The following is a 23564-nucleotide window of genomic DNA, read 5'->3' on the forward strand; positions in this document are numbered from 1 at the left end:
GCGGGGCTCGAACCCATGAACTGTGAGATCATGACCTGAGCTGACATTGGATGCTTAACCGACTGAGCCACCCAGGCGCCCCTGATCCATTAATATTTTAGAACTTGGTTGTATGATATTCTCTCTGCTTCCTTTAAGTAATAATTCCTACTCCCACAATACACTGCCCTGGGAACGCTAATCATTTAAACCTGTAGTGACATGTGAATGACTGCTTGCTCTCATTTCCTTTACCTTCTTCCACCAACACATCCCCAGATATTTCAGGAATATCTGTTAATGAAACTCAACTAAAATATCTGCCAATGGACACAAGGATCTTCTTCTTAAATTGTAATGCATGGGCTATTCCGTTTTCATTAAGACGTGGAAAGGTAAATGGTATTTCGCAATGGTTGTTCAGAAGAAGGTGAGAGATGGGGGAGTGGTTGAACCTCGATAAGAAAAGATGACATGTAAGTCAGGCTCCTGGGACGAAGGTGGAAGAAGTGCAGGGATATAGAAAGGTTGGTGACCAGAACCTAAATTGGATACACCTCTGCTGCCTAACTCCTCTACATCTTTCTCAATTCAAGGGAAAGATGCCATTCATCTGTAAGGAGGCTTCACCCACCAACTTACTTCTTGTTTTATTCTGCCTTAAGTGGCATTAGGAAACAGTAAGACACATGTCCTGGGAAAGTGAACTGGCTACATTATATGACTATAGAAGCATGGGCAGTCTTTATTGAGATAGATATAGCAAGAGACTCTTGTTTGACAGAATTGATTAGGTACTGAATTTTATGTTAGGCATATATACAGTGTAGGTATAAGTACGACTTCCGTGAAGGATTAAGTAAACAAGCAAATTAATCAGGCATAGTTCTGCCCTCAAGGATCTATCTGGTTTAATAGCCAAAATCAGATATATACAAAATGATAATCATCATATAGGCAGTCTGGGCTAAGTACCATAAAGAAAGTACAAAGAAGAAAGTAGTTCTAGTGGTGGTGGTGGTGGCAGTAGCAAGAATGGGGAATTTTCCTTTGAGAGATAATTTTTGAACTGACCTTAGAGGATAGGTAGATTTTTGACACCTAGAGATATAGAGGTGGAGTCCAATGCATGAATATGTTTGGGTTTGATAAGTAGTTTAGTCTGCCTGCAAGTTAGACCATAGTAAAGGGAGTTGTGGAAAATTATGTGAAAAGATCAGTTGAATGCAAGTTTAATAAAGGACTTGAATATCAGACTTGAATATGGACTTTGGTAGTTGATGGAATCTCGCTGATATATTTTGAGGAGGAGAGAGCTTTTTAATTAGTTTTCTAGCATAGTTAGATTCATGTGCTGAGTAGTCTGGATGGATTGGAGAAAAGAGAAAATGCTAATAATAGAAACAAAGTGGTTGGGAAAAAGTGGTTTTGTCTACTCCAGCATGTGGTAGAAATGGAGAAATGAAACTCAAGTGATTGGAGGGCTGGGAGAGTAGATTAGGCTGGGAGAATAGAGTAAATCAGAGTACATTATATTATTTTAATGTTACATATCATATAAGGCACATTAACAATATTGTATGTATATGTGTATATATGTATGTATGTATATATATGTGTGTGTGTATATATATATATATAATGTAATATTATACTCTGACATATGAGTAGAGCAGATCTCAGAAAAATAAGATTTCTACCCTGATTGTGTTGTTGAGTAGTTGCATGTCCTGGGTTAACACATACCATTTTTGCAGGACTCTTATTTCATATCAGTTGTGAAGTACTGACTGATCTGATGGCCCCACTCATTCTAAAATTTTATCTTTTGTAGTTTTTCTGTAAAATTCTGAGCATCAGATTTAATTAGTGGATTCACTTTGTTGTATTGAAAGTATATTAAAATCAATGCTATCTGAAGTAGTACTTTCTTTCCACTTGAATTGTACTGAACTTTTTAACCAGTGTTCATTAATGTGTACTCACTTGGTATTTGCTAGATGTACTTACTTGGTTGGAACTATGTTGTTTAATGATATCACTGTAACACATGTGTAGATTGGAGGTATTTTAAATTGGCCTCTGGGGTTTACATGTACCAGTGTTTTAAAAAGATGGAATTAAATCTAACCTAGTAGGTGGATTTTTAGCTTGGGTCAAAGTGATTCAGATTTATATAGTATTAATTTGATTTTACTTTTCGAATATTTAAAGATTTACAAATTTTATGTTTCAGGTTCACTAATGTATTTAAATGAAGCCACTCTTCTTCATAATATCAAAGTTCGATACAGTAAAGACAGAATTTATGTAAGTATTTTACCTATGATTTAGGTTTTTGTGGGGATAATTGTTTTACATGCTACTGTTTGATTTTGTTAAGCTTCAAATTTTCTAACAGATCAAATCTTGTTCTGAGCCTATTGAATAGAGTATGACCTCCATGTGGATAAGGATTTTTTTCTAAAAGTTTACTGCTCTAATTCCATGGCTAGGAACATGCATCATACATCATAGGCACTTAATAAATATTTGTGGAATGAAACAATGAATTCAGAGCATCATCTTTCAGACTTGAAAATGTCCAATTTAGTTTAAAAAAATTAATTATTTTGGGTTTTGATTTCTTATTTTTGGTATATGTCTATAGATATGTTAATTCACTATTCACAGTATTCTGCAAAAATTTAAGATAACTATAAAGAATATATGTTGAAATAAAAATTTTGATGGTAAAGAAATGTACATTAAAGTAGAAGGCAGTGCCTGAGGAAATCTTAAGAACATCAAAACACTGATCATAGAAATATTTGCAATATTTCATTAAACCCGAGATGACTTACCTTAAAAAACCAGAATATTAAAAAACGAAAGACAATGCTTTTAATATAAGCTAGGGTTTACACCACATTTTTCAGATGGATACTTAACTGGTATGTTTTAATTATAATTATTCATTGGGTATGTATGAGGTTTTTATTTTAATATGACCTACTTGTAAATTCCTTTGTTGGCTGGAGATAAATTACCACACTGTAGTTCTCCTGTTCTAAAGATGGGACTCCATTATTTTTGAAAGAAGAAAACACATGGCTTCTTTGACTCTCCCCAGATCAAATAGCAGTCTTAATCTTTTATATCACTATCAATTCTCCTAATTATACTCACTTAATTCTGACTAAATTACCTTTGTCTTTGCCATCTGTCCAAGTAGTGACAGCTGGGAAATAGAACTAGTCTTTTTAGAAGAGTTTACTTGCTGTCTTTCAATTGTATATAATATTAGTCCTCACTTTCTTGTTTGATTTTTTTTTTTTTCAAATTCAACTAGTCAGGGAATATATTTGGGTTGATATATGGTTATTTTTTTTAATTTTTTTATTTTTTGGTTATTCGTGATTAGAAATATATTTAGAAGCAAAACTCACTCAGTCGGCAGACTCATACTTAGTATCTGATGTGTGCTAAATGCTGTTTTAGTTACCAAAATAATGCCCATTTTTAAAATTTGTTAAATTTGTTTTTTCTTTAATTTTTTTTTAAAGTTTATTTATTTTCGAGACAGAGACAGAGCATGAACGGGGGAGGGGCAGAGAGAGAGGGAGACACAGAATCGGAAGTAGGCTCCAGGCTCTGATCCATCAGCCCAGAGCCCGATGCGAGGCTCGAACTCACGGACCGCAAGATCGTGACCTGAGCTGAAGTCAGACGCTTTACCAACTGAGCCACCCAGGCGCCCCAAAACAAATTTGTTTTAACAGATTTGTTAATCTTTGAAGTAGAACTGGTCACTATTTTGTCTGTACATGTCTTATATTAATAACTTGGTGGTAGAGCAATCATATTTATTTGAGCAAATTTTAATTGTATATTTTTTCTAGAAGTTTGGAAAATTTTTATTACTTTTTTAAAATTTTAAAATATTTTATTTATTTTTGAGAGAGAGAGTAAGTAGGGGAAGGGCAGAGAGAGAGAGGGAGACAGAGGATCCGAAGCGGGCTCTGTGCTGACAGCAGAGACACGAGCTCACAAACCGTGAGTTCATGACCTGAGCTGAAGTTAGACATTCAACCAACTGAGCCACCCAAGCACTCTGGAAAATTTTTATTACTTTTATAAGAATGATTATCCTTTTTAAGAATTGAGATACTTTATTTTTATTTGGGATGTTTATACAAAAGCTTAACACTCATAGGATTTTCATTGGTTTTTTAATGTTTCTTTGTTGGTGTGGTATTGCACATGCTGACCTGTCCATTAATAACTGAAGGTTTACATGCATATTAATTATACTTTCAAGAAAATTAGTTTTCTTTTTTTCACATTTAGTTGACCTATAAGTCTTTTCTAAATTGCATGATTGATAGAAAAAATGATCTATTTGTGAAACTTAAGTTTTGGTTTCTCATGTATAATGTCTGTATCACTCTGGAGTATTTTAGGGTTATTCCTAGCTTTTTAGATCTTTCTTAACCGAAGATACGTATGCAGTTAGGCAAATGACCTCTATTAGTGGCTGTTTGGCATCATCAGCTTCTGTTTGGAAAACCAGTGTTTTCAAAGTTAACTGAAGCCATGATTAGTATGTTTTTTTAGCCAATTATGTCTTTTGGTTATAAAACCATCAAAATAACCATCTAGTTATTATTACTATAACATATGGAAGAGGAGGAAACAGTTTGAAATAAGAGTTTACATTTGATATTTTTCTATTTCTCATCAACCAGAATTATCACTGTTCTTCCTTACAGTTGAGTAGAACTCACATTTAACATTTTTATTGGTTACTAATATCTCTGTAACTTTCCTTTGTCTCCCACAGAAATATTTTAAAAATTTAAAAATTAAAAATTTTTTTATTCCATTGCAGTAAACATCTTTGAGAGCATTCACTGAATTTTAGATTAGTAATCTGAGAGTTCAGGGTTTCTGCATCATTTCCCTTCTACAACTAGAAGCAGAAAAGAGAAAAGTATGGTAGAAAAGAGAAAAAATATGGTCCTGCCTGCCCTAGTTTGGCCAGTAAACCACTGCTAATTGCTAAACCACAACTCTTTTTCTACCCACAAGGAATTTTATAAATCCTATTGGTGCTTTTTTTCTGGTCTTTTAGAACCACAGTTAAATTCCAAATTTAAAAGCAAACTTAAGTTGCTCATTAAACATTTAGCCTGTCAGTGTTCTAGGCAATGGTTAGCATATGTTGTTTTGCAAAAATCTGGGACTAAGTGGTCACCACAGCACTAAATCAGTCTTTGGCGTTCAGTGATGGGGATAGGCCTAGAGGATCCTGTGAGTTATATTAAGCTCTTCGGTAGCACTGTAAATAAAGTAGTCCAGGTGAGGAATATAAATGACCAAAACTCGAGCTGTAGAAATAGAACTAGGAGGATGGCTTCCATAAATGGAGTCAACAGAAGAAGGCTAATTGATATGGAGACTTCGACGCTGCTCTTTGTCTGTGGCTTGGTGGTGATGCCATGAACCAGGGGGCGGGGGTTGCATATAGGAGGAGAGCATTTTCTTTGAGGCAAACGGTGGGGGGGGGGGGGGGCGGTCAAGAGAGATAATCTTGATTTTGGATATGCAGAGTTTGAGATGCAGATGGGGTGAGAAGATGAAAATATTTATTAAAAGTTAGAGAAATACAGGTCCTGTAGAGGGAATGTTTAGGGCTGGAAATGCCGATTTAGGAGTCCTAATTTATATAGAGAATTAAAGGTGTCTATTTGCTGAATTTTCTTTTTCCTATGACCCTTGTTTAGTTTTATTTTTTAATTTTTTTAATGCTTATTTGTGAGAGAGAGGGAAAGAGAACACGCATGTGCGAGAGCAAGTGGAGGAGGGGCAGAGAGAACAGGAGACACAGAATCCCAAGCAGGCTTCAGACTCTGAGCTGTCAGCACAGAGCCTGACGTGGGGCTCGAACTCACAAACTGCAAGATCATGACCTGGGCCGAAGGCAGACACTTAACCACTGAGCCACCCAGGCACCCTGACCCTTGTTTGGTTTTAAATGAAAATGAACTATTGGAAAATTTTACATTTATGCCTTTTCTGTTTAGACATATGTCGCCAACATTCTGATTGCAGTGAACCCATACTTTGACATACCTAAAATATATTCTTCAGAAACAATAAAGTCGTATCAAGGAAAATCTCTTGGAACAATGCCACCTCATGTCTTTGCAATTGGTAAGTAATTTAATTGTATTTTAATTTTTTGCCTTATACAAATTTGCTGTTTTTCTTTTGGGTTAATAAAAGATACCATGAATTGAATATGTATTTTGGTGGGCCTTTATGCATTTTGAATGTATCACCTTTATTTAGGAGCATGTATCTTATACTGGATAGGGAAGACTACTTTTGCAGAATGGGGCAATTGTACATCATTATTTTTGTTAAATGTCTGTGTCCTCTTAAGTTTGTCCACCCAGTTGAAAGTAGGACATAATAAAAGCTGACATAATGGTTCTTTTTGACTTCTCAGCACGATTAGCTCCATCTTGAAAGTGTCCTTCTTCATAGCTTTGGAGCTCAGACTTTCCAGTGTTACCCAGGTCATCACTTGTGAGGGTGTTACTAGGGCTAGATAAGAGTTTGTTAAGAGCTGACGTTTTCCATGCCTTATCTTGCATCAGGGGTTTATAGAATATTAAGGATTGAAAACGATATATGCTTCTAGGGAATCTGTGTGGGAAGATAGCAGTCTTTGCTTTCTCGGGTCTTCTCTCATTTTTTTTTTTTTTTTTTAAGTTTATTTATTTTGAGAGAGGGAGAGAGCATGAGTAAGGAAGGGGCAGAGAGAGAAGGAGAGAGAGAGAATCCCAAGCAGGCTCAGAGCCCATCGTGGGGCTTGAAGTCATGAACCGTGAGATCACCACCTGATCCAAAGTCAGATGCTTAACTGAGTGAGCCACCCAGGTGCCCAGGTTTTCTCTCATCTTGAAGGACTTTAGCTCTGAGGAACATAGAGATGGAGCTTTTTGACACACATACTCTCATAGCTGGTGACTGCAAGTACAAAGATGTTAGTTAACCCTTTGGATCCAGACATAACCAACAGTTAAGTGCTGACATGTTTTGGTACTAGTTCTTGGTGCAGTCTGTTTCGCTTTGGGCTTTCTTTTCATGCCTGTGTTTTGGCCAAGCTAGGCTTCACTTCCTAATTTGGCTGACTTGTGTACTGTGTACTACTACACAGAGTGACTATGTCACCCAAATCCAGTGCAATAGCAGATTGACTTTTAGTTCTGAGATGCTCTGATGGTCGTTAGTATGCTTTCTATGAGCTAGCAAAATGGTACAAAATCCTTAGAACCTGAATATGACCAAGCTCATTACTGGAGAGAAATTATATGTTCAAAATGTAAATAAACTGACTTTTATTTTTAGTTCTTTACTGTTAAACATATTTAGAATGATATGAAAGTGAGTGGAACAGATTGCTGATAAATTGGGCAGAAGGATGTGTATACTCTTGCATGTAGTTTGCATTTGGTCTAATAGAGTAGAAGCCATTTGTAAAGCCTTTTCTTCACTTGTATGGGTAGCATATGTCTGAAGTGAGAAATAATTGTGTTATAGGGTTAAATTGGTTAGAACCTAATTTTGAATTAAAATTGTTTTTAAATTAAAAAAAAATTTTAATTTATTTTTTAGGGAGAGGGGAAGAGAGTGTGTGTGTGTGCACCAGCAGGGGAGGGGCAGAGGAAGAGGGAGAGAGAAAATCTCAAGTAGGCTCCATGCCCAGTGAGGAGCCCAATGCAGGCTCAATCTCATGACCCTGAGATCATGACCTGAGCTGAAATCAAGAGTCAGAGACTGAGCCACCCAGGCACCCCTGAATTAAAATTGTTTTAATATGAGACTACTTTAACAGAATTAAATTGTGCTCAACTTGTGTTTTTAATACTACCACACAGATTTTGCATTTATGTATTTATTTTCTCCAGCAGAACTTTTGTTTGCCAGATTTCTTAATTGGTAGGTGTTAACTTGCTTTTCTCTGGGGCCCTCATTAGTTATGCATTGTGAGCATTTTGTTTTGTTTTGTTTTTTTTTAGACCTGCTTTGGAATTGGGAAGAACTGAGCCACAGCTCATAATATGAAAACATTTTAGTGCAAAAAATTAAGAGTTGTTTATTTGGATTTCATATTACTTAGCTGTCAGGGTAGTAAGATAGGACATTTAGTGTAAAAACTATTTAGAGATGTTTTGAACACTTGAGTGATTTTATTTTAAAATGTTACTAGCTGTATGGGTGCCTGGGTGGCTCAGTTGGTTAAGCCTCTGACATCGGCTTGGGTCATGATCTCATGGTCTGTGAGTTTGAGCCCCTCGTCAGGCTCTGTGCTGACAGCTCTGAGCCTGGAGCCTGCTTCAGATTCTGTGTCTCCCTCTCTCTCTGCCCCTACCTTGCTCAGTCTCTCTCTCTCTCAAAAAGTAAATAAACATTAAAATTTTTTAAATGTTACTAACTGTAAACATACATTTATAATTTCTTTAAGAGCAAGTGTTCTTTGATAGTAAAATAACTTTCAGTCATTTAGTAAATTTGTATTTAACACACTGCTCATTATTAATGTGTTATTTTAACCCTAGCTGATAAGGCTTTTAGAGACATGAAAGTGCTCAAGATGAGTCAGTCTATCATCGTATCTGGAGAATCAGGAGCTGGCAAAACAGAAAATACAAAATTTGTTTTAAGGTGAGGAGTATTTAGCTAACCTGGAATATTTTGAACAGGTTTTTTTTTTTTGTTTTGTTTTGTTTTATTTTTGGTAAAAAAATATCTATCTATCTATCGCATAACATCTATCTATCTATCTATCTATCGCATAACATTTACCAGTTCAAGCATTTCTAAGTGTGCAGTTCAGTAGTATTACATATATTCACATTGTTCACCTAATATCCAGGAATTTTTATTTCACAAAACTGAAACTGTGTGCTCATTGAACAACTCCATTTTCCCCTATCCCAGCCCCTGGCAATTACCTTTCTACTTTCTGCTTCTGTGATTTTGACTACTCTAGATACCTCATATGAGTGAATCATACAGTATTTGTCTTTCTGTGACTGGCTTATTCCACTTACATAATGTCCTCAAATTTTATCCATGTTGTATCATGTGTCACAATTTCCTTTCCAAGGTGAATACACCTGTGGGGTATGAATATACCACATTTTGTTTACTCATTCATTCATCAGTGGGTGCTTTGGTTATTTCCACGTCTTGGCTGTTAGGAATAGTGCTACTGTGAATGTGTTGTGAACAAAGAGATACAAATATGTCTTTCATTGAACAAGTTGACTTTGAATACATTTGCATACTTTATTTATTTTATTTTTTAAAAATATTTTATTTTTAAGTAATCTCTACACCCAGTGTGGAGCTTGAACCCACAACCTCCAGATCAAGAGTTGTATGCTCCACTGACTGAGTCAGCCAGGTACCCCTTCCATACTTTATGACACAGTTTAAAATGGTGGGGTCTTGGTGTACCTGGGTGGCTTAGTCAGTAAAGCGTCCGACTTCGGCTCAGGTCATGATCTCACAGCTTGTGAGTTCGCCTTGCATTGGGCTCTGTGCTGACAGCTCAGAGCCTGGAGCCTGCTTCCGATTCTGTGTCCCTCTCTCGCTCTTCCTGTCTCCTGCTCATGCTCTGTCTCTCTCTTGCTCTTTCTCTCTCAAGAATAAATAAAACATTAAAAAAAAATGTTTAAAAAGCTATAACAGAATAGTTGCATTTAAATATAAATTTGTAAATTTTAAATAAATAGTTGTAGTGGTGATCCAAGTTTAAATTTTACATGTGTTAAATGATATTAAAATTACAAATATAATATGTACAATATTACAGTCATGTAAATTTTTTACCTGTATTTTAAACAGATACCTGACTGAATCCTATGGAACAGGTCAAGATATTGATGATAGAATTGTTGAAGGTATTGTTAATTTTTTAAATTCTTATTTTTTATTGTTAGATATGTACTGAAATTGACTTATGAGAATCCTCTAGGTGGTCTGGAATGTTCTCCCAGAGATCCAAAAGTCCCTTCCATTTCCTACAAATCTTTGCTCATGTATATTCTCCTTTATTTAATATCTGTTGTCTTCCCTCTCACCCCAGGTAAGTGTTAAGAGGGCAGAGATTTTTATCTATTACAGTTCCCTGGAATAGTGTTTAATACGTGGGATATGATCCATAAATATGTTTTGGATGAATGAAAGAAATATAGGATACTTTCTGGTCTCCTGTTTGTTTAGTTGACCCTGTGTTTTGTAAAAAAGGAGAGAGGAAGAGGGTTATTTGGAATTAAAATGCTTTTTTGGGGAAATCATTTTAATGAATAGGTACAGTTGGAAGGCAGGAGTCTGTAAATTGATTTCCTTAAGGTCAGTGCTTGCATACCCCTTACCAAGTCTTCTTGTACCTCATTTGGAAACAACTGTTCCAGTCTACCACCGTGTTGAATCTGTACCACCCTCCTGCATCATAGATTCCTCTCTGGTCTCCCCACTTAAGCTTTTGCTTCCCTGTAATCTATTCTCTGTGTGGAAATTGGGATGATCTTATCAATCTTTTAATGGCTTAATATTGCTCTGAAGATACAGCTGCAAATCTGTAACATCACTAACAGTGCTCTGTGTGGTCTGGCCTCTGTCTCCTTTGCTCTAATTGAGCCATGTTTCCTTTGAGTCCTTATACTTTGTTCATGGTGGTCTCCTTGTAGTTTTATGAGGTGTTTTGAGCCTATGTGGACACTCCTTCTCCTTCCTCCTTCCTCACTTTCTGGTATGAGGCAGTCAGTAAATATTTTCATAATGATGATGATGAAGTTAACATATGGAGATGTATTACACATTGTCTGATTTGCTGAAAATCTGTTCCTAATTTGAATCCCTACAGAATGAGGTAAGTACTATTTTATCCCTACTTTACAGATTAAAAACTGAGGTAAAAAGATTTTAAGTAACTTGCTGAAGAGCATATAGCTCATCAGTTGTGGAAGTGGGATATAAACTCAGGCATCTTAAGAAAAAAAATAAACTCAGGCATTGTAACTATGTGCTATACTGAGAGCAGATTTTAATACTCTTAGTATTTTAAAGAAAAATTTCAGTTGGACAGAAATTTATTGAGGGGCTTCTGTGTTCATTCATTTTGCTACATTATAGCTAGCAGGTGTTATGTTCTTTTTTTCACAGTTGTGAAATATGAGTGTGGATGAACGTAAATTCAACTCTGATAAACTCTGATAAAAAAATAAAAATTTTTAAAGTTTGCAGCAATCATGTTTTTCATGTTTCTTGACATAATTTTATAGTTTTACTTATAGTTCTCACTGTGCTTTTGTAACATACCCAGGTTTGAAGATCTAATAAGTAGTGGTTAATTCACAGTAAAGTACCTCACTTTAATGAGGGAATCACCCTTTAAAATTGAATAAATAAAAAGAACAAATTATGAGTTAATTCAATAAAATACTAATTAGTATTCTGATTTGTTTACTTGAGGTACAAATGTGCTTGCAAATTGGATATAAACCTGGTTTCTTCTGTGAGAATGTAGTGTACAACATGTAGAGTGCTGTAGTTGAGAAAAGTTGGAAAGTGTTATTCCAGCTCCTTACTAGAGGATAGTAGATGTTAACTAGAAGAACATAGAAATCATTTGGTGACGTCTTCAACTGAAAATTGGTTGTTGGTTTTAGAATGAATGTATCAATAATATTACTGTAATTTTCTAGTAGGCTCTTATCCTAATTTTGGATATTTTACTTAATATATTAAACCCTTCAGCAAAAACTAGTAGATCTCTGTAGAGGAGTTGGGGAGACCTGTAATTGAGTTCCCCTTTTGCCACTAGCCAGTCATGTGGCTTTCCATAAGTCAGTTGATTTTGTTAGGCCTCAGTTTTCTTGCTCATCTGAAAGGTTAGATGTATATGCAAACATTTTTCAGTTTTAATACTTTGTTACTTTTTTTTTGGAAAGTGAAACAATCGGAAAGTGATCTTTAAAAGAGTTTGGATACTTGTTAATAAGCTTTCTACTGTGGATTGTGTAAGAGAGATGGACTTTAATAAAATGTTTCATAAAAATATTATAGTAATAAGCATCATAAAGCAGTTTATGAGGCTGCAGATGGAGAAACATGTAAGATTGGCACTAATCTAGTATATTTATAGTTGAGACTGGTGAGTATAAGAATAGAGTCCAGTAAATCTTCCTTAGTCATATGTGTGTAGATTATAAGATAAAAACAATTAAAATTTTACATTTGTTCATTGGGAGTTTAAGTTTTTTTTTTCTTATTAAGCTTTTTATTGTAATTCCATTATAGTTAACATAAGTGTTACATTAGTTTCAGGTGTACAATATAGTGATTCAGCAGTTCTGTACATCATTTCCAGTGCTCATCATAAGTGTACTCTTCTTAATCCCTTTTGCCTATTTAACCCATCCCCCTACTCACCTCCCCTCTGACATGCTTTATTTTAAACAAGTACTCTTGTTTAAAGTTGTTATTTTTTTTTTTCAACAAGAACATTTTTTACTTGAAGCATACTTCAGAATACGGGTTCTAAAAGATATGTATAAAACATTCCATTCAAGAAAAATAGAATACACATTTTCCTCAGGTACACATAGAAGAATCCCCTGGTTAAATCACATAAAAAGAGACATGACAAATAGTATAAATTTAAGAAGTCTGATAGCATACCAAGTATATTCTCTAACTACAGTGGTACAAAACTAGAGATCAACAATAAAACAAAGCTGGAAAATGTACAATGTAAATACTAAATATTTAATATGTAAATATTAAATAACACACTATCACACAAACAGTGGACCAAGTGGGAAATCATGTGGCAAATCAAAATAGGTTTCAAAAGAAAAAAGCAACACAATATTCCAAGACCTATGGGATGCAGCAAAAGCCTATGTTAGAGTGAAATTTATGCTATAAATGCTTGTATTAAGAAAAAAAGTTCAAGTAAACAATTTCACATTACACCACAAGGACCTAGAAAAAGAAGAAACTTAGCTGAATTTAGTAGAGGAAGGAAAGCACGAAGAAAAATCAGAAATAAATAAAGTGGAGGCCAGAATAAACAATAACATAACAGTGAAAGGAATGACCAGGGGTGCCTGGGTGGCTCAGTCATTTGAGCGTCCAGCTTCAGCTCAGGTCATGATCTTGCAGTTTTGTGGGTTCAAGCCCCGTGTTGGGCTGTGTGCTGACAGCTTTGAGCCTGAAGCGTGCTTTGGATTCTGTGTCTGCCTCTCTCTGCTCCTCCCCCATTCATGTTCTGTCTCTCTCTCTCAAAAATAAACATTAAAAAAAAAAAAAAGACCTGGAAACCAAAATGACAAATGGAAAACAGTACAACAGGTAACCATAGAAATATGTAGTATGATAACAGATTACTGTAAACAGTTATATACTAACAAATCAGATAACTTAGAAGAAAACCAGATAATTCCTAAAGCACATAAGTTGCCACAACTGAATCATGAGTCTTGAATTCAAGAAACAGGAAATCTTCAACCTATAACAAGAACGAAAGTTGAATTAGGAATCAGAAATTTCCCAGGACAGAAAAAGCTGACCACATGCACATGGCTTCATTGGCAAATTCTTCTACCAAACATTTAAAAAAAATAATGACAATCTTTATCAAAATCTTACAAATAATGGCATAAAGGGAACACATTCAAAATCATTCCATGAGGTCAGTACCACCCTGACACCAAAGCAGGATAAAACAATACAAGAATAAAAAAAAGTCTAGTTTGTGTGATAGAAGTACTGCTACTTTCTTTTGACATTTGTTTGTATGATAAATGTTTCTCCACCCCAGCACTCTCAATCTGCAGGTGTATTTAGCTTTAAAATGAGTCTCTTATAGGCTGGGGTTTTAGAAACAATTTTTCTGAGGACCTTTTTTAGTCATTCTGTAAACTAATTTGTTAGATGTACATGAAAAAAATGGTAAATCTGGAGGTTTTACTCATATATAAAACAGTTTAGGAAGGTAAGTCAACTAATACCTTCTTGCTTGTATTTTGTTCACCAGAGATTTGCTCTTTTCTATATTATGATCACTACTCCTTTAGTAAAGATGATGCACTTGTGAAAATCTTACAATTTTTAGGGAGTAATTTTCAAAGTTGAGTTATAAATTTTGTAACCTAATGACTTCTTAAAATTTAGTCTTTTCCATACCATTTACATTTTGTTTTTACATAATTTGAGTAATTTTCCCATCTTCTGTACTTTAATAGAGCTTGAATATAGTGGTAGTCAATAAATATTTGAGGAATTTGACATTACATGTGAATTACTTCATGTTAATATTTTTGAAGACATTTTTTCTATCTCTGTTAATAAGGAAACATACCGTGCATATTTATTGTTTTGTAACTTTCCTTTATGCTATTTTTTGATGGAATATTTTTATGTCTTTTTCAATAGCTAACCCACTCTTAGAAGCCTTTGGAAATGCAAAGACTGTTCGCAACAATAATAGCAGTAGATTTGGAAAATTTGTAGAAATACATTTCAATGAAAAGGTGAGTAACTGTGTTTTGAGATGATATGTTTGAGAAGTGTTTTTGTAAAGGTCTTGATAGCATTGGTGCTGTACTTGAACTCATGGTAAATCCATTTAAGTTTTTCTCTGTTACTTTAGATAGTGGGGAGAATATATATATTCATTATAATCTTTATAAATATTCTTTATTTAGTTATCTGCTTTTCCCCCTTTATTTGATAAATATTACAACCTCTTTGATAGACGAATGGTTAGTAGCAACATAATTTAACATCGGTAGATTATACTTTCAGACTTTAAATGCAAACATGTATTTTCTCTCTGTTTTGTTTTTTAGAGTTCAGTTGTTGGAGGATTTGTTTCACATTACCTTCTAGAGAAATCTAGGATCTGTGTTCAAGGCAAAGAGGAAAGGAATTATCATATCTTTTATAGGTTGTGTGCTGGTGCTTCTGAAGATATTAGGGAAAAACTTCATTTGAACTCCCCAGATAATTTTCGGGTAGGTGGATGAAAAGAAATTACATACAATTTTTGCAAATGGACTTGCCTTTGATTCTAAAACTTATTTTAGTGAATTTTAATTTCTAGTTGTATGTAACTTACATTGAATCCAGTGTAATGTGATAACATGTAGATCTCTACTGAGATTTACTGCTGAATTTATAATATAACACTATCTGAAGAGATATGAAATGGATAGATGAAAGGATAGATATGAAACCAGTTATCAATTTAAACTCAATAAGAAATTTATAATAGTTCTATAATGCTAGCTTTAAAGTTATCTTTGACACATTAAAAAAAAAAGTTTGACCACTGAATTAATAAAGGATGTATGATTGTCTCTCTTAATTCAACAGCAGATATTTATTGCTTACCCCCTGGGTACCAGGCATTGTGCCTGGGTGAAAAAGATGAACAGTTCCTGCTCGTGAGAAATTTAGAATCTGGTCAGAAACACACACACACGCAAACACACACAGTCAGACTGATAGGTTGAATGATAAGAAAGAGGTGTGCATAGGATGTTGGGGATTTTGGAAAAGCTTACATTAATAACTGATGCTTGATTAGAATCTTGAAGAATTTTCAAGTATTAGCTAGAGGAAGAAAGATGCAAAGAGTATTCCTAGTAGGTGGAAAAAGATGAAGAAAGAAAGACAAGAAAAAGCTTAAAGAGTATGGCAGGAAGTGGTGGAAAGTGAGGCTAAAGAGTTTGGTCTTAACTTCTATAGTTAATAAGGAGCTACTGAAGAGATTTAAGTAGAAAGTTGGATATCAGGTCTATACTTCTGGCTTTAATATGGAGGGTGGTTTTAAAGGGGGTATGGGAGGGGATGGATAGAAATTGCAACTATGGATGAATTAGTTGGTAACCCATGGCTATAGTCGAAATAAGTTACTTACTGCCTGAATTTGGTTTAGCAATGGGAAGGTTACAGAGGAGGGGATGTGCAAAATATTAGGAGGTAAAATTGATAGGACTTGGAGACTGAATATGGTAGGGAGAAGCAGGATTCTGGAATAATTTTTTAGATTTGACTAGGGTAACTGGGTGGATGTAAATACCAAACAAGGGCCAGATGGAAGATTTGTGGCATATAGGATGAGTTTAGTTTTGGAACCTATGGATCATCTAAGGAGAGAAGATTAGAAGACAGTTGGTCTTCTAATCTGAAGGTCATTGTTGGTGCTGTAGTGATAGGTTTGGGAGATGTCAGAACTCTGGTAGTAGTTAAAAGTATGACCATGAGTAGATGAGATTGTTCAGGGAGATTTTGTAATGTAGAGAAGCAGGTGCCAGATCCAGACTCTGGAGTTGAAGAATATGAACGGTGAAGAGTTGCCCAGGAAAGAAAGCACAAGTTGGGTTGTGAGAGAAGTACAAGGAAAATGAGGAGTGCCAAGAATCACAAGCCAATACAGTTTCAAGAAGTGGTGACTGGGGATGGTTAGCATAATTTACAGATTTGCAGCTAGGAAACTGTGTCCCTGTGTGGAATATGTGGGAATCATGGAAATGGATAAGGAATGCAATTTGAATAAAGTTCTCCGGGTGATTCTGATAGTTCTCTTTGGGCAGGAGTCTTCCGCTTGAGAATTGTGACACATATTATATTTAATTATTGTTCTGTGTGTGTGTTTGCAATTCAGCTTTTCTTTATTACTTCAGTTTATTTTAATCTGTATTTGGAAAATTTAAAACTACTGTTTTAAAATGCTGTATAACTGCCTCTATTTATATGCTTCTACAATGTCCCACCTTCTCTAGAGCTCATCAGATTAATTGGAATGTGAAGTTAGTTGCCCACAGTATCTTCATAAAAGTAGAAGAGGTATTTCTCTACAATGATTTTTAGAAAAGGAGTATAAGTTATTATGAATCATATGAAATTTAATAATGATGGTGTGGCTTTGTTGACATTGTGTTAATGATAAGGTAATGGTACCATTCTTGTCTTACTTTAGTATTTCTTTCTATTTGGAGAACTAGGAGCATATTTTTTTTTGCGTGTCTCAGATTGTATAGCCTTTCTTGGCACAATGGCAGGCATCCTAGGAAGGCAGCTGCTGAAATTCTTTATTAGGTCAGAAAGTTTCCTGCCTCTAAAATTACTGCCCTTTAAAAATAGGAAAGATTTAATGGTATTGATTTTTATATTAACTATTTAATTTAATCTACTTTCAGGAATTAGGATTTTCAACATTCCTGGTTTGATTAGGAGTAAAAGGTTTATAATATATAGCAGTATCGATTGTAATTGAAAGATTAAATGATATTCAGGTTATATTTAAAAATTCTTTTTGGTTACCCCTGTTTGATAAATTGTGTTTTCTTCTGTATTATTTTCATGTGGGTCATATTTGTTTTATTTTAAATTTCTTTTTCCTAGTATTTAAACCGAGGCTGCACTAGATACTTTGCTAACAAAGAAACTGACAAACAGATTTTACAGAACCGAAAAAGTCCTGAGGTATAGTAGGCTATTTTTTTAAATTAAAATCTTTAATGTAAAAAAATCATACTGAAAGATACATTTTTTATTTTGGAGCCTAAATCATATTTCTTACTTTTAGGTTTATACTTTAAAAACTAAATGCTCGTTCAAGTCTCTCTCACGGTGTATAACTCTGTCCCTCTCTTGGTATCTACAGAAGCGACACATTTTGGTTCTTCTTGGTTAGGCCTCAATGCAGTGCTCTTCTCTGGTTCTTTTTCCCCCACGTGAGGGTATTATATTGCCTAAGAATTATCCTTTGTTAACATTTTCAAAACTTACTCTCACATTACCCACTTAGGATTAAGTATAAAATATGTTCTTCATAAGTTATTTTCTACTTTAAGCCTGAAGTAAGCTTTGAAGTAGACATTAAATAGGGGAAGCATTCTTGTGAACTAATGCTTATATATTATTGTATTTCTCTTTAAAACATTGTATTTCTATAATATATATTGATGTTACTAAATTATTATATTTCTGAGAGTAATTAGAAGTAATTATACTATTAATTATTTTAAAAATATTAAATCCTTAATCTAAAAATCTACAACTCTTACAAATTTTAATATGTAACATTCAAGTAGTAAGTAGTATTAAGTTGTAGCTAATCAAGGAGTTTAAATTATGAAATAGTCAGGATTAATTATAGGGACTAGTTCATTTTGCCTTTATGAATTTTATTTAAAGATTTATATGAATATTTAGTTGTACAAGTTTTTATTATATGCACCTTTTAATGTGTGAATCAGATGTTTTTGTCTCTTTTCAAAATGAGTGAGATGAACTATGTTTCTAATATATTCATAGAAAAGAACAGAAAGCAAATAAAAATTCCCATTATTTTAAATTCTAAGCAGATGAGTACGTTAGTTTTTAAGTTGACATTTTATTTGTCATTTCAGACATAAATGTCCAAATTAAAAATTGTAAACTTTGTGTGACATTTATGGTTGGAACTTTAAGAAGTTACTTTAATATTTATTATGATATCTTTTTTTGTCATGATAATCTATATTTTTATAAGGCATCATTGAAATATAGAAATTGTATTCTTTCCACTAAGATAATGGAAACATTTACCTATGGGATAATGCAGCTGTCCTCAGGGAAGAAGATGTGTGTTTAAATGTGATCTTTGACATGGAAAAAACTAAGTAGAGAGGGAAGAAAACTGGATTTTGCTCTCCAAAGAATACCAAATACTCTTGGCATTCTGCTAAGAAAAAAAAAAAAGTACTCTTTGTGATTCTAGAGGCAACATACTTTGTTAGGTATTTTACTATATTATTGAGTGTATATATAAAAATATATAAGTGAATAATGGATTAATATGTTTAAATTACTTTTTATGTCTTCTTTATCAGGAGGATGAGGTGATCATTTTGACTAATTAGAATCCTTCGCCTAGTTCCATTTGAGTGTCTAAGCTGTGTGCAATTTTTAGGAGAGTGCAGTATTTTTAGTCTGCCATAATAGCAATATATTCATTAACATTTGATTAGAAACAGTTTTTAAATGAAGTAACGATTCAGTTGCAAGACTAAAAATTCTGCATGGTCTGTGTTTTTTGTTAACTTTGGCTGCATGTGATCATTTCCTTTGCTGCTTTCAAGAATGAAGTTAAATTTCTTTATCTAGACATTTTCCAGAAATTTCACCCAAGCATAATTAAGCATTTTAAAGAATTTTGTGGAAAGATAATCCCAACTTTAGCTGGGAAGCAATTGGCAACTGGGAGGAAAAAAGTCTCCTAGAAGTGTCTTTAATGGGCAATTAATTCTGATGCTGTGTTACTTAATGTTTAATTTTACCTATTCATTGTCAAGTTCTGGAAAATTCCTAGTCCAGTTTCTCTGTGTCCAGTAACTTTTGTTTTTCTACTTCTAGTTTCTGCAGGCCTAACTTTCTTACTCCTTTTTCTCAGCTTTTTAATAAGTTCTAACAAATGAATACTTTAGATGTAAATTCTTTTAGCAAAGAAAACACATTTTTTTCTTTATTTTTTCTGAAATGTGAGTCATTGCATAAATTTTTACAGTAAACACAATGCTTATTAATACACTTTACCTCATATATGCTTATACAGAAAGATTTAAAAAGTGATTCTTAGGCCATGAAAATTGTTATTAGTCTGTCCACTATTTACCACTGCTGAATATTGGTGCAGTTGATGGCACTTAACCTAAAGGAGTATAATGTTAAGTGTTAGATTTGAATTTTTATTATCATTTTTTTACCTTAGTTCTTTTTGACCTCTGGATTAAGGTTGATTCCTTTCAACCACCGATATATTCTTATTTTTCAGTCAATTTATATTTTTATTTAACATATCCTAACATTATAATACATTAGAGCTAAAATTGTAATTTAGTTGGAAAACATCTCATTCCATCTTTTACTGATTTTTATTTAGATAATTTTAGATTCATGGGCAGTTGAAAGAAATAATACAGAAAGATCCTATGTACATTTTTCTCAGTCATTTAGTTTTTGAATTGTTAGAATAGTAAAGTTTTCCCATTGACATATTTTATTTTTGCATGTTATATATAGTGCATTAATAGACTTTGTGTAGTGGTTTTAATATACTTAAATAATGAGAAAAGAGCAGTTAATTGGTATCTTCTTGTTTTGTAGTATCTTAAGGCAGGTTCCTTGAAAGATCCTCTGTTAGATGACCATGGAGATTTTATTAGAATGTGCACAGCCATGAAAAAGATTGGTTTGGATGATGAAGAAAAGCTTGATCTGTTCCGGGTAGTAGCTGGTGTCCTGCACCTTGGAAATATTGATTTTGAGGAAGCTGGCAGCACCTCAGGTATTTTTCGTTGGTTCATTTGTTTGTGGTTGTTTTGTTTTAAAGAGGAATAAAATTAGAAGTTCTGTCATTTATTTGCAAATTCAATCTCTTTGTATGCAGGCTTTTTAATACCCTGAAATTTCTAGAATATATTGTGTTGTGTGGTAAATCTTGGAAATGAAGGATGCTGCATTATTAGTCATTATGAGCTCTGTTTTGAACAAGTCAGTGATACTAAGCGGAATAAATTCATTTTATGAAGGATAAGTAACCGTGACCAGCCAGAAGGGTCATATTTAGTTAAATTTTTCAACTGATAATTCTACTTTGCCAGTATGTGCACAGCATAATTCTCTACCATATATTAAGGTATTTTAACATTTTTCTGGTTCATTGATATAAACTTGGATCAGTTAATTAAGGCAATTGAATAGGTACCAGCCCATATACTTTATTATTTGGAAATGAAAATAGTTTATACGTTATGCAAATTAAAAAGAACATGTAAGTGCCTTCATGATAGTAACATTTGAACTCCAGTGTTTCTACATAAACAGTAAGACTTTTTATGTAATCTTAAGTTGGATCCATGAACACAGGGATTGGAAAACTGTGGCCCATGGCCAAATTTGACCAGCTGCCTATTTTTGCAAATAAAGTGTTAGTAGAACAAAGCCACACCCATTCATTTGAGCCTTGTCTGTGCCAGCTTTCATGCTACAGTGGCAGAGTTGAGTAGTTGTGACAGAAACTGTATGGCCAGCAAAGCCTAAGATCTGACACTTAGAGAAAAGATTATTGACTCCTATATAAATACATTATTAAAATATTTTATATTAAAAATAAGTTAAAAAATGTTGAAAGCACTATTTAATATAGTAGTCAATAACATGGACTTTAGTGTCAGATCCCAGAAGCTCTCTGACCTTTGCTTTTCTTTATATGTAAACAGCCCATGAGAAGTACTTTTAAAGTACAGTACCTAGCAATAGTATGCATATAAGGAAGGAGCACAAGAGGAAGGAAAAAAGAATATTTAAAAAATGTGTCTGCTTGGGGTAACTGAGTGACTCAGTTGGTTAAGTGTCCGACTCTTGGTCGTGATCAGCTCAAGTCGTGATCTGCCGGTTCATGGGATCGAGTCCTGTGTTGGGTTCCACACTGGCAATGCAGAGCCTGCTTGGGATTCTCTCTCTCCCTGTCTCTCTGTCCTTCCCTTGCTCATGCTCTCTCGTGCGTGCGCTGTCTCTCTCTCTCTCAAAATAAATAAACTTTAAAAAAATGTGTCTGCTATTTGCAAGACCCTTCATATTTTGCGTTTCATCGTAAACAACATATAATTATAATCTAAATTTCATAAAGATAATGAGGTAAGGGATATTATCTGCATTTTATGGAAGTGGAACCTGTACAGAAGTAATATGGTTACTAATGAAATTGTAGATGTGAGAACTGGGTTCCACCCACATCTAACTAACTCAGGTACTTGTGATAATTGGCCCAAATTGCCCCCAGTCTAAAACTTCCCAAGAGTCCTGATCTGTGAGTGAGCAGACTGGAATAGATGGTCTTCATGACTCTCAAATTTAATATCCTGTGATGCTGTGAAGTCAATAATGTCACATGCAACACAGTGTAGTTAAGAGTATAAATTCTTGAGCCAGAGTATTTGCCACTAGGGTAGTAACCTGCCTGTGTGGTCTTGGGCTGGCTCTCTGTCTCCGTTTCCTCACCTGTAAACTGAGGATAACAATAGTCCTTGCCTCATGTTGTATAGAGGAATAAATGAGTTAAATATTAAGTGATGTATATACTTATATCCAGTACATAATAATCACCATAAGTGTTTTTAATGATTAAGTAAAATAAAAATACAGATTAATTCCAGTTTAAAATGAAAAATAAAAAAAGCAAAATCAGGTATGTTCTTAGTGTGCAACATATTTTTAGTTTTTTTGAAGGATTTGAAATTTTTATTTCAAATTATCACCCTGTGGTAGCACATGCAGATGTATACAGAGATCATAAACGTGGTGTGATCCAGTAGTGGAAAAAGCACTTACACAGTCAAAAGGCAAATAATAGCATGTATTTACATTAACTTTTATTTTTCTTTTCAAACTTCCTTCTGTTGAAAATGAGCAGAAGGCAGAGCAGATTGTAAAGAGCCACTGAATGAAGAAAATTAATAAACTAGGCTATTTTTTTATTTTAATAGTTCAGATTTTATTAATCTCCATTTTTTCCTGTGACCCTTCCTATAGATCCAAATGGTTTCTTTCTAGTTAGAGTGGATTCCCCCCCCCCCGCCCCCAGGGAGCTCAATTTTGGCATGTCTTTGCAACTTAGAAAAGCTATAGATATTTTTATAATTATTTTAAAAGAAAACTTATTCTTCTAAGTGTTTAGAAGACTCATATCGAAAAGTTTCTGCATGATGGCATATACAAAAAATGCCTAGTGGGACTTCCTGTGTTTTTTAAATTCTGCATGACAGAAGTAAATGCTACTATAACAACAAACTTAAAGAGTATTCAGAGAAGTTCTTTTCTGGAAGGAGAGTGACATGAAAACCTTATGTTGTTTTACAAGTGTTTTGCCTTTTTAAAACTTTTAAAATATATGTTTTCTTATGTTAGCCTTACATAATTTCTCAAAGTGTATAAGAAACCTTGCAAAATAGTAATGGTGAAATGTTTCAATACATTAATGAATTTTTGATGGCCAGTTGATTGACTTACAAAATTTAGATAATCTATGTGTGTTTAGTAATAAGAAATCAGTAGTAAGCTTATTTTTACAGAATTAAAGCTTTAATATATCTTCTAAGTATTCTTGTCCCCTTGTTCTTTTTCTTTGGTAACAGCTTAATTGAAATACAGTTCATAGACCATTCAATCCACCCATTTAACCTACACAATTCAGTGGTTTTTTCATATACTCAGAGTTGTGCAGTCATCACTGCAGTTTAGTTTTTAGAACATTTTCATCACTCCAGAAGGAAACCCCATACCCTTCAGCAATCACTTCTCATTTCTTCCCAAATCCCTCAGCTTTAGGCAACCACTAATCTACTTTCTGTCTCTATAAATTTGCCTATTATGGGAATCTCATAGAAATGGAATCATACAATATGTGGTCTTTGTGACTGACTTCTTTCCCTTAGTATGTTTTCAAGGTTCACCCGTGTTATAGCATGTAT

The 23564-nt window shown here is 34.0% G+C and overlaps 1 protein-coding gene across 7 annotated transcripts in view; it reads left to right on the forward strand.

The window, feature by feature from the left end:
• The window catches only part of MYO6 (myosin VI), a 143253-nt gene that overhangs the window by 65309 nt on the left and 54380 nt on the right, over positions 1 to 23564 (forward strand). For 4 of the 7 annotated variants that reach the window (XM_042986692.1, XM_042986693.1, XM_042986695.1 and 1 more), the window contains exons 4-12: positions 2216 to 2289; positions 6045 to 6174; positions 8589 to 8694; positions 9883 to 9938; positions 14479 to 14576; positions 14895 to 15059; positions 17455 to 17535; positions 18927 to 18935; positions 20200 to 20380. In XM_042986692.1, coding sequence (XP_042842626.1) covers positions 2216 to 2289; positions 6045 to 6174; positions 8589 to 8694; positions 9883 to 9938; positions 14479 to 14576; positions 14895 to 15059; positions 17455 to 17535; positions 18927 to 18935; positions 20200 to 20380 — 900 coding nt within the window. The remainder of the gene's footprint in view (positions 1 to 2215; positions 2290 to 6044; positions 6175 to 8588; positions 8695 to 9882; positions 9939 to 14478; positions 14577 to 14894; positions 15060 to 17454; positions 17536 to 18926; positions 18936 to 20199; positions 20381 to 23564) is intronic. The other 3 variants (XM_015541063.2, XM_015541065.2, XM_015541067.2) reach the window with 1 other exon arrangement.

This window comes from Panthera tigris, chromosome B2 (assembly GCF_018350195.1).
Source record: "Panthera tigris isolate Pti1 chromosome B2, P.tigris_Pti1_mat1.1, whole genome shotgun sequence".
NCBI lineage: Eukaryota > Metazoa > Chordata > Mammalia > Carnivora > Felidae > Panthera > Panthera tigris.